This window comes from Coturnix japonica, chromosome Z, assembly GCF_054131305.1.
Source record: "Coturnix japonica strain WE chromosome Z, WE-NBRP24, whole genome shotgun sequence".
In the NCBI taxonomy this organism is placed as follows: domain Eukaryota; kingdom Metazoa; phylum Chordata; class Aves; order Galliformes; family Phasianidae; genus Coturnix; species Coturnix japonica.
In genome coordinates, this window is record NC_140702.1 from 15132447 (window position 1) to 15144661 (window position 12215).

General features: G+C 40.5%; 1 protein-coding gene across 2 annotated transcripts in view; it reads right to left on the reverse strand.

Moving 5' to 3' along the window:
- FBN2 (fibrillin 2) overlaps window positions 1-6493 on the reverse strand; it is a 147554-nt gene extending 141061 nt beyond the window's left edge. For both annotated transcript variants that reach the window (XM_015849661.3, XM_015849660.3), the window contains exons 1-5: window positions 5983-6493; window positions 5301-5383; window positions 3466-3564; window positions 2800-2895; window positions 594-689 (exon numbers count right to left, since the gene is read on the reverse strand). In XM_015849661.3, coding sequence (XP_015705147.2) covers window positions 594-689; window positions 2800-2895; window positions 3466-3564; window positions 5301-5383; window positions 5983-6215 — 607 coding nt within the window. In that variant the 5' untranslated portion in view covers window positions 6216-6493. The remainder of the gene's footprint in view (window positions 1-593; window positions 690-2799; window positions 2896-3465; window positions 3565-5300; window positions 5384-5982) is intronic.
- Window positions 6494-12215: the final 5722 nt, after the last annotated feature.

Genomic DNA, 12215 nt, shown 5'->3' on the forward strand with positions numbered 1-12215 from the left:
TGCAACACTAAAAACATTTTATTCAATACCATTACAACTTACTTTTGTCAGCATCTCTATGTCCATTACAAAAGAAAGCTGAATCATTTCTCTATAAAATTTTAAAATAAAATCCTATATTGATCACCCAATTACCATATGTATTTTAACTTAATCTACTTTTCAGTTGTTTTCACAAATGAGAAAATTTTCTTCCTTGTCTTACTTTCTCCTGTACAACAGAATTAACCAGAACAAGTAAATCTTCAAGATCACTCTATAAGAGTTCTTATACAGAAAATAATCCTCATCTAGTTACACATGTGTAATTCTAATACACAGCAAATAGAGCTGCAATTTGCTCTCGCATTTTATCATGTAGCTGAGAGAAAAAGATAGCTCAGCTTTCAACTATCACACAAAACATAATCAACTAAATTCTTCCCAGCTGCACAAGCTTTGTATTTGCCGTCTTGAACTGTGGCTACCCAACTGTAAAGCTTTCTGAAAGTACAAATAACAAATGAGTTGTTGCAAACTTACTGGCTCAGCTAGCTTGCACATGTACATTGCTGCATACAACTGCTCATAACTGCATTATTTATTTCTTTTACCTCTTTCACACTGAGGGCCAGTAAATCCGTAGACACAGGCACAACGATTAGGTCCAATACACCGTCCTCCATTTTGGCAGCCTTTTTCACAGACAGCTTTAATTTACAAAAAGAAAGAAAGAAAAAAAAAAGAAAAAAAAAAAAGTTATGTTAACATTTTAGGTTTGCATCCACGCTATTAAAAAACTATTGTTTCCCCTCAACTACTCTAAGTCCTTATGGACCCAAAGATCAAACACTAACAACAGTGATTGTTCAGGTCAGATTCCATTAATACTTACACCTGCTCCACCTTAATTGCAAGCAGCTGTTTAATTAATCTTATACAGCACAGCTTTTTGGCAGACACTTAACTTCAGTATATTATTTAAACAGTTGTGCAGAAATAGTCTCTAATCATAAGAACTTACATCCATCACCAAAGCTATCAGGCACAGACTCAGCTAATCTGTGGACACATTAAGCTGTGATAGTCACTTCCAGCAGCAACAAACCTCTCAGGAAGCAAGGCCTGGGGACTTATGGAGAGGGATAACACAACACTCAGGATTCATAATGCTGGCAGAAGAAGGAAAGCTTACAGCAAGAGAAAGAAATTACCAGTTTAATTTATCTTTAAGCACCTTCAGAAACTGTGTTTCCAAAAGGATCCCTAAATGAAATGAAATAAAGCTTTTGGTTTTGATTGGTTTTTTTTGTTTGTTTGTTTGTTTTCTTTTCTTTCTTGGTAAAAAGGCACAATATGGAAAGAAGGAAAAGGGAAAAGGTACTCCTGCAGTTATGCAAATTCTGCACGCTCACTCACACCATTTATCAGCAGAAACAACCAAGAACAAAGCCTTCCTCCAAAGCAATGAAGTATTCCCAGTTTGAAAGAGAAACAGTTCATCAACTAGATCAAATAATACCATTACAGTGGGTTTTTTTTGATGAATTCTGCCTATTATCCGGGTCACTGCTTCCAGGTCAGACAGCTTTGTTCAAAGTTAGCTCACCATCCAAGTCAACAAATTTCACCTGAAGGACAGTCCCACTGGCCTTAAGTCATGCAAGCAGCAGCAAAGAGGTCCCAGTCTATAAGATTCTAGGCCAGGGTTTATAACATATTTGAGCATCCAGTGCAAAAGGACCTCAGGAATGTAGACAGAGTACACCTTTCAAATTAAAAAAATGCTCTGTATCACAGTGGGGAATATAACAAGATATTCACTGTAACCAGCCTCAACAGTATGTTCAGGCTTTATGAACTGCTTTAGAGACATCTTTTTGTTTATTTACTCTAAACATGCCCTGTCTGAAAGCATTCACATTTGGCTCAAGACTTTAAGATGTGCTGGATGGCGCCACCAACACTTAGAAGTAAATTTGTGAATGAACAAGGGTTATATCGTATTATTGTAACTATTACCTTGAGTTTTTGAGAGCTTATCCAAGCAGAATTAAAGAAATGACAACAATAACAAAAGAAAGAATAAAAGTCTGCTTTAAAGCACTTAGTCAAAGCAGCAAGACAAAAGGATGTTCTTCCACGCTACCCAGACTGACTATCCTTTGCACAATGTCCTTTATTTGTTTCTATTTCCTTCAGACCTCCAGCAGCTAACTTCTCAGCTAATAACATCTAGCCTCAGAACACCCTAAGTCTTTGAATCCTTAAAATGTCTGCAGTCTTGGTAATTCTTATTGTTTGCTAAATCTGTATAGTCTGTCAATACTGTCCTGTGATAGGTAGAACTGCACAAATTTCTACCTTGTCTGCCAACTAAAAATACACCCAAGAGCTTGAACTTTATTTAATATTTTTCCTTAGTCAAAGAGAAAACAGAAAAGCTTGATGTAACACACCAGTTAAGTACCTCTTCTGAGAAACTTCTTCAAATAGAATGAAAAATTATTGACCATATGGTTTGAAAACAAAAACAAAAAACAGGCAAGCGTAGTGCATACTGTCACCACTCCCAAAGGACTTTTCTAGTCAAAACTATTTGGTGAATTCAATCCCTAGTTTGAATTTCAGAGACTACAAATGCACTTCACACATGAACTGACTTCCTGCTACATGCTTTCCCCCACAAGAGCATCACTCTGTTCACTGACATTCTGCTCTGTGTCTGCTAATAGGCTGTTTTCTATCATCATATCCTGCCTGTAGAAGGATGTCTGGCATGCAGGACTGAACCACAGACACACCAGGATGGCTACTTACGCTGTCCGCAGTAGACCCCAATGTAGCCCTTCTGGCACTGGCACCGGTCATCAGCACAGGTACCACCGTTCATGCACCTGATACTGCACTGCTGCGCTGCAGGACCAGTACAAACACAAGCATTAATGCCAAACACCAGAGCAGGAAACAAGCATGGACAAAACAGTGACATCTGAAAACAGATGTCAACTTTATATTTAAGGGCATGATCAGGAATCCTGTAACAAAAGCTGTTACTTTCAGCTAATGGGAAAGGCTTTATTTTAAGAGCATCAATGAAAATGAAGATACAATGAAGAGAACTTCTCCATGACCATATTTAGCAACTTATTACTTCTAATTAACTGGAAGGCTGCATAATTTCCATTTTTTAGGAAAATGGACTCAAGGAAAATGTTAATACCACACACATTTGCATTTAAATGGCTTTGTCTGTTTAAACACCTTTTTTTTCCCCCAGTTCTGTCACTCAGACTTATAATGCACATACAGAAAACCAATCCGTATCAAAAGGCCTACAGATACTGAAGTCTATGTTACATGTACATATTCAGCAATGAAAAATTATTTTTAAAGGCTTCAAACAGTAGTTATATTAAAGCTGACTTGTAACAAGAATTATTTAAAATGAAATCTCTAAGGAAAATAAATACAGGAAGTTCTTACTAGATTTCGGTCCACAAGTAGGTGATATCTGTCCACTTGCACAAGTGCACATGTTAGGGCGAGAGCAAAATCCATCACCACAGCTATTTCTACAGATCGCTAGGGAAGAACACATTTTAGAAGTCAATGACTGACAGGAACCTTGGTCTCAGACTGAAGGAAAAAGTTAAAAATGTGTTATCAACTGCTCTTTAAAAAAAAAAAAAAAAAAAAAAGCAAAACCAGAGCCATTAGGACATTAAAGTTATCATTAGGACAGCTGATATTCATGTAAAAAATAAATGTAAGTTAAATAAAGCAAAATGAATTTTGGAGTAACTGGTATTTCTGACAATCTTGGAGACAAACGGAATTGAACCTGGCATATTCAAACACTGGTCTGGTGACTTAATACAAATAGTCAACTCTTTCCCTAATCAAAAATGCCAACCTATTATATAAATGATGTAAAATTATTGGAATTATATATTTTAGACCACAAGGCTTGTAGAAAACTTCACGAAGAATCCAAGTTTTGAATGAATGCAAACAATATGATCAATGAACTCTAATTTATGGTATGGTTTCTGTCTTACAACCCCTATTTTAGAAGCATTTTAGGATCTTTCTTTCCTAAGATTATCCACCCACACAAAAACATGTTTTGTGGGAAGCCAATGTTTGAGCTTTCCATATTGCATAGGGTTTCCCTAAATGCTGTTTCTGTACTCATATATCCCCATGTTTTCATTGTGAAACTGACTTTACAAGGCTCTCCGGGAAGCCTGATCACAATACATTATATGTGTGCACACAGTGCACACCATTGTACTGTCCTCACCATGCCCCAAGTTGTCCCTTTTCTCCTCCCCCATCAGCCAATGGAGTTTTACTTCATGAGGAAACCACAGAGCCAGAAAAGTTAAACTCTAAATCCAAACTTTAAATGGGATCCAAATGAATTCAACTAAACTAAACCTGCTGGATTAGCATTGGATTAGCATTTTGGGCATCCAGAATCCACCTCTAAAACTCGGTTTCATGTAAGTCAATACTGAGACTTGGTAAGAGATGATAAATGAGGACTGAATGTTTTGAGAAGCTCCTTTTATTCCACAGCTGTACTGGCACCTAAAAACGCTATGGTTAGCCTGAGTTTTTTTTTGGGTTTTTTTTTGAGGTTTTTTTTTTTTTTTTTTTGCCAAGCCATGTCAACAGCATATCTATCAACACCATACCTATTATAGCCAGGCAATAATAACAGTCTACATGTCTTATAGCTATAAAAATGCAACTGAAAAAGAGAATAAGCACCACAAATGTAAAAAGGTTTTCCCAGGAGCTGCAGTTCAAAGCCTACCACAGGAGTTTCAGAAAACTTCAGGTCTCATTTGCTCTCTATCAAGACCTTTTGGGCTTCTTTCTTTCAGGTATTACAGTATAATTTGACCTACGGAAGGTTTTTTGGGTTTTTTTGGTTTTGTTTTTTGTTGTTGTTGTTGTTTGGCTTGTTGTTTTTTTTCATTTTTCCTTCGCTGTCTTGTACTTTCAAGGGAAAAAAAAAAAAAAAAGTACATGGAAACATGCCTTTTAAAAATGCACCAAAGAAAATACAGCAATTTGCCAGACTTTCAAGTACAGGAAATGTGACCTGTAAATCCTTTTTCTTTTTTTTCTTTTTTTTTTCTTTTTTTTTTTTTTTATAGGAAAAAAACTCAACACAAGGCCAACAAGAGATTCAGCCAAATGAATTACAGCAGGAATTCTCTTCTCTCACACTGAACGGAGCAGTAACTCACAGAAGAACACTTATTATTGCCCCTAGGGCAGTAGAAACTTGAAGTCAAGACACTTACGAACAATGCATTGATTTCCTCCAGGGAGCGTTTTCCATCCAGGGCAGCAGTAGGAATGGAATCTAGAGCCACACACATTTGGCCTGTTGCACAGACAAATATGAATAAATGTGTGCATGTACAAAAATGCATACATAACTGCACATATGTATATATATTTAAGTATATATCGATGCAAGCAGAACCCCTAGTTTTATGAGCACACAGGAAGAAACTTGGGTCTGCCAGCGATGTGAAATAAAAAAATCGTATAGCTACGACCCACACTAAGTCCTCCCAAAAGCAATAATCTTTCCCCTATGGCGAGGCGTTCCAAGACCTTTTATTTCACATTAGCAGCACCGGTTCGCGCGGGAGGAGAAGCAGAACAGGCGGCAGGCCACATGCACCCATCCCTGCACGAACTGCCGAGGGGACGGACGCAGGGCTGAGCACACACGGCTGGCTGTACAGGTTGCCTGCAGCACCCAGGACAGGAGGGGATCGTGAAGACTAATAAACTAGGTTAACAAGAAACATTCGGAAAAGCCGCTCTTTGTTGAGTTTCTCAGTTCATAAACCACATAAAGCACAGCACAAAGCAACGCCAAGCTACCCCCAGAGCTACAGGCGACCGGACCACGGGCTGCAGCGAGGAGCGGACCGTGAAGCCCCCATCCCTCCCAGCGGAGCGCGCCCGTACCCGCGGAGCGCCTCCTGCTGTCCCCGCCGACGGACCCGACCCGCAGCGGCGGCGCTGCCGGCCCCTTCCTCCCGGTGCGCGGCGGCAGCGGCGGGGTAGATGCCGCCCGCTCCTCCCGCAGGGCGGACCCGCGGTGGAGGCTTTTGTTGCCCGGCGGCTCCGTGCGCGTAGAGCGCCAGGCAGCTGAGCCACAGGAAGCAGGGCTGCAGGCACAGCCACCGCCGTCTGCCCATGCTGCGGCGGCGGCCCCGGGGGGAAGCGGTGGAGGAGCGGCGAGGATGGGAGAGGGACCAGAGCTCCGCAGTTCCTCGCGGGGTGGCTTCAGCCGCTGCGGCTCCTTCTCTCCTCTTCCTCCTCCTCCGCAGGCTGCAGCAGGACGCGGTGGTGGCAGCAGCAGGGTCCACGTTGCATCCCCCCTCCTCTCTCTCCAAAGAGGGGGGGAAGGAAAAATAATTAAAAAAAAACAAAATAAAACAAAACAAAAAAGCCTTGAGATGGGTTTGAACTTCCACTCCCCTCCCTCCGAAAAAACAAGAAGAAAAAAAAAAATCCAACGGAACGGAACCAAGCTAAATCTAGATGCTCCCAGTAAAAATAGTAATAAGATAATAATTAACCGAGTCCAAAGAAAGAAGTGTGCAGAATGGGCTGCGAGGAGAGCACAGCTCGCTGCCAAGCACAAGGGGCGGTTTTACAGCTGGCTGCGGTGCGGGGGAAGCGGGGAGGCGGGGGCGGGACGGTGCCTCACGGCCGGTGCTGAGGCGACCGCGGGGGAAGGGGCGAGCACGGCCCCGGGCGGGGGCCGGACCGAGACGGGTAGAACTGAGGGGAGCGGGGCCGAGGGGGAGCGGGCGCACACACGTGGGGCGGGGGCCGGAGGCGGGGAGCAGGTAGGGCCGGCCCCAGGGATAACTCCGCGCTCTGCTGCCGGGCGGTCGCGCTACGAAGCGGGGAAGTGCATGGGGTCCCGTGGGGCCTGAGCCCGAGGCAGAGGGGCGCGGGTCGGAGTCTGGCGCCGAGCTGGGCGCTGGTCTCAAGCAGGAGCCGCTTTCCGCTGAATGCCTGCTGCAATAGCGGTGTCAGCAGGTTGCCGTGCTCTTCGGAGCACCCTGGAAAACATGAGATTTCCATCGGATGTTTCATAAAGTTAACACCCTTCAAGTTCTCCTTGTTCTCTTTCCACCGTTTCTACCGATACAGACGTCTTCAAGCAGATGCAGACAAACGTGTTGCTACTCTTCTCATTACTTTTGTGGGTCGTGCAGATAGATGTGTGGAATATCAGGCACCAGCACAGCTAAACAGAATCAATACAATCTCCTCCCTGCTGGAAGTCCCTGGCTGGTCCCTCTGGGCCCTTCGTGGGATGTGCTCTGATTCTCCTATCATCACTCTGAATTACAGCTATAGGGATGAGAACCTCATCGTGCCCTGGCTACAGAAGCATCAACTGCAAAACCTCTTTTTTTTCCTTTTTTTTTTTTTTTTTTTTTTTTTTCTTTCTTCCAAAGCAAAACAAACAAAACAGCAGCTGCCTTCAGGTCTGAGTTTGTGTTATCTGGCACTTCTAATTCTGGAATGGGAAGCAGGAACCCTGCTTTGTTATCTCTGAAATAAAAGCCTCCAGCTTAGAGGTCACAAAGCCATCCCCTCATTTAAGTCACCATCCTGCTTTGTTAGCCATAGCTCTAAGCGTAGCTCTAATCAGATCTACATTCCAATTGATCAGGAGTCCATTGTTGTGGTGTGGTTTTTCCAAGTTTGGAAGAGTATCAAAAGTAAGATTGCTGATGACAATCTGAACTTTTAAAAGTAACACCTTGAGAAATTAACAAGAGGAACAAAATGAAAACAGCTGGAAAGAAGAGATCAGGAACCTCAGGAATATAGGTGAGGTTGTGAATTTCCTCAGGCCTGAAGATGCAAAACCTGTCATGAATGAGGTGCTCCAAACAAAGGCATTGAGAGAGAATTCCAGCTGGTGAATAACTACCTCAATAAAAATTGTGAATAGGCAGATAGCCTCCAAAGAATAAATATGAGAGGGCTGATCTGAGATAAATTCAGGGCCTTGGATATCAGAAAGCACAGATAAATAAATTATTCCCAGTAGATCAACAGAGTTAGATACATTGAAAAGAATGGCAAAATAAATATATATATATATTAAAAAGGAGTAAAATAACAATGATGATGTAAGACAACAGAAGGAACCAAATAGACAGTGAGGATTGAGGAAATAAATAAATAAATAAAATTAGTTATGGTTCAGATCCAAGAGATATAAACTTTGAATCAGTTTTTAACACGAAACTGTAGATACTGAACAGAACAAAAACAGCTTGCCACAACTGATATGCACATAACTGATATGCCCCATCCCTGGAGGCATTCAAGGCCAGGCTGAATGTGGCTCTGGGCAGCCTGGTCCGGTGGCTGGTGACCCTGCACATAGCAGGGGGGTTGAAAACAGATGATCATTGTGGTTCTTTTCAACTCAGGCCATTCTATGATTCTATGGTAAGGCTCAGAGACTCTGATGCACTGAAGTTAGAAGAGAGATAGACAGCATCTTTCTAGTATTTTGAAAGGAACTAGTACACTATACAGCATTCATAAGTAAGGAATATTGATTCTGTTGGGAGAATGATATAAAAGAACCACATAAACATGTACTCAAGTGAAGTACTTATCAAGAAAGATATTTGTTAGAATGAGAAGAATTACTTCTTTTTATAGGTACAATGCTAGGGAAAAAAAAAAAAAAAGATTAGAAAATTTTGAGAGCTGCACACAAAAAAAGTGTGGACAAGGTAGAAGAATCACTACTAAATTGTGGGTTCTTTAGACAGTGGCACTTCTAGAAGAAAAGAATGGAAGGAAAGATAGGAAAGATGGGAAGAAATAATGGAAAAAGAGGGGAAGGGAAGGGAAGGGAAGGGAAGGGAAGGGAAGGGAAGGGAAGGGAAGGGAAGGGAAGGGAAGGGAAGGGAAGGGAAGGGAAGGGAAGGGAAGGGAAGGGAAGGGAAGGGAAGGGAAGGGAAGGGAAGGGAAGGGAAGGGAAGGGAAGGGAAGGGAAGGGAAGGGAAGGGAAAGGGGAACAAAAAGTGAAAAAGAAAGGGAGAAAGAGAAAGAAAGAAGTACTTTTTAGGGTGAAACTAGATCATGTTGGGAAAACTGTCATAGGCTTTGTTTGCCAACTGTTAATAAGCATGTGAATTTGTTGAGATTTCCTCCAATCTCATTCTGTAGCTGTTATAAATGGAAGATGCCACAATGCATAGAATCAGGTGACCTATGCAGACGGATGAATTGTTCCATTTCTAGTCTGGCCGTTTCTAATAAGGATAGTTCAGAGTGTTATATGTAGTGGATATACACGAAGTATATAACTGTACATTTCTGTACAGAAAGTATTCCCAGAGATGAAAGAAAAAAAAATAAAAAACAAACCACCACGTTTTATTGCTGATTATTTTAGAATCTACATTTTTCCCATGGAGTTGTCTTTTTACTTTCCAAACAAGGGTGAGAGTTATTTATAAGTAAAAGCATCCTACTGTTTTGACATTTGGAAACAAAGTTAAAGTATGGGCTGTTACACTATCACTTTCCTAAAGTAGAGTCCAAGTAAACTCTCAGCTGTAAATATTTTATGTTAGGACTAAAAATGGATGTCTCTCAGTGGCAGCAGCTGACTGACAGTTAAAATCATTCTCACCAATGTCTTGCTCTGTAATGGTTAGAAGCTGCCAACAGTAATAGCACCAGCACTGAAAGCACAAATGACAAGAGTATGACAGAGCTGAAAATAAATAAATAAATAAATAAATAAATAAATAAATAAATAAATAATTCTTTTCTGACCCTTTATCTAACTTACTGAATCATTTTGAATTCTAGTGCTGTTCTACTGTTCTCTCTCCAGGTTGGCAGTAATCTGCAAATCATAGAAATTTTCTATTATCTGGTCTTAAAGAAAAATATTGAAGTGCAAAGCATCCAGTGCATCTGTCTGAAACAGACAGGTACTTGTTACCTTCTAGGTGATCAACTATTAATAACTGCTCTAGTTCACATTTCCTTAAAACTAAGATGTACTTGCTCTCTGGCAATTAAATTTACATTAATGTTTTCTCTGCTTAGGAGAGAGTCAGTTGAGACTGTTTCAAAAGCATTACTAAGGCAATGTAGGTTTTCCTATCCATCCACTTCGTTATTTGTCACATACAATCTGTATGAAACTAGCTTGTTCTTCAGAAGTTTCTCTCACTTTTTTTCTGATGTTATTCTTCTCTCATAGAAACTCACTTATTGATGAACTGTTCTTTATTATTCATTTATTTATTTATTTATTTACAGGAAGTGAGAAACCAGGGAATTGGACTAGTTGGCCTAACTTCTTTTTTTTTCCTCTCTAAGTTTGGCCACAAATTATGAGCAAATGAGAGAAAACTGGTTAATTCCAACTCCAAGTTTATTTTCAATCAAAAGAAATCAGTAAGTAGCTACGATCTCTTCTGCGCCCATTCTTGGTAAAATTTCCATGCATCTAGAGTATATTATGACCATTTAGGTTCTATTCCTGAGTCATAATTTTGGTTCATTCACTTTCATTTGTGCTGCAGTTAGGACCTCAGGTGCGACTCCTCAACAACCAGTCCCTCACATGTGCAGAGTCCTGCAGAGCTGCATGTTTCAGCATCTGTAGAATTCAGAATAATTCTAACAGAGGTTTCAGAGCAAAGTTTTCACTACACATTTTAAGAAGTGTATATAGTGTGTGTTAATGAAGTGTACTCAAAAAATGAGATGAAAATATTATGTGATGCTAAAATAGAACCAGAAAGAAATTTTTAAAAGGCAGCTAACTGAAAACAAAACAAGAGAGGAAGGAAGGAAGGAAGGAAGGAAGGAAGGAAGGAAGGAAGGAAGGAAGGAAGGAAGGAAGGAAGGAAGGAAGGAAGGAAGGAAGGAAGGAAGGAAGGAAGGAAGGAAGGAAGGAAGGAAGGAAGGAAGGAAGGAAGGAAGGAAGGAAGGAAGGAAGGAAGGAAGGAAGGAAGGAAGGAAGGAAGGAAGGAAGGAAGGAAGGAAGGAAGGAAGGAAGGAAGGAAGGAAGGAAGGAAGGAAGGAAGGAAGGAAGGAAGGAAGGAAGGAAGGAAGGAAGGAAGGAAGGAAGGAAGGAAGGAAGGAAGGAAGGAAGGAAGGAAGGAAGGAAGGAAGGAAGGAAGGAAGGAAGGAAGGAAGGAAGGAAGGAAGGAAGGAAGGAAGGAAGGAAGGAAGGAAATCAGTTTTAATTAATGAAATGGGGAAATTTCCCATGCATTTAAACAAAAATATTTCAGTGATACAACTCTTCAGCTGTACAAGGATATCCTACTTCTGACTGAACAAAACTTGTGTCAATTAGTCATACATTAAAATTGGCTACTATTTTAACTTTTTGATGCAAATGAAAATACAAACAGGGCAGACTATCTCAATATATCCTTCCAGGAGTCATAGGATTATTTTTCCTGCAATATCCCATAGTATTTGGTTTGGTTATTTGTTTTATCAGGGGATGGGTAGGGTGGATCACTGCACTGATCTTTTTTTTTTTTAAGTGAGAAAAACAACAGTGAAATGTTCCTCATTTAGACATCTACTAGAAATGAGATTCTATGTAAAATTCCAAAATCAAATGGTAGAAGGTAGTAAAGAAAAGCAGAAAAACAAGCAATTCTTTTTCTTTTTCTTTCCCCCTAGGTGCAGAAAAGACTGTTCAGATTTTATGTACAAGAATCAGAAGTGAAATAAGATCTGTACATATGTCAGGAGATTGAAGTTATCCCTTCCTAGACTTCAGACTCACCAGTGCCTATTTTAAAACAAGTCAGATTTAATAAAGGAGAAAACACAACTGAGTTTCTTGGATATTCTGTTGTGTCTTTGATAAAAGTGTGTAGCTGGTGCAGTGCTTCCCAGATTTCAGGAGGAGGTCTACAGTTGTAATTATTTTGATTTGTCTTCATTCTAGAAACTCTACCCTGGGGAGTCTGTAGGTGGAGTACATGAAAGGGCTCAATCATTCAAGAGAAATTTAATCTGGCACTAAACCATGGACTATGTGGTTTTAATTACTTAAATACATTAATAATTTTATGGCTGTATGATTTTAAATGGTTGTTCTTTTATAGTTGCCTTTGAGCATTATTTTCTGACCCAGCTTCTCATTAACAACATCTTTTATA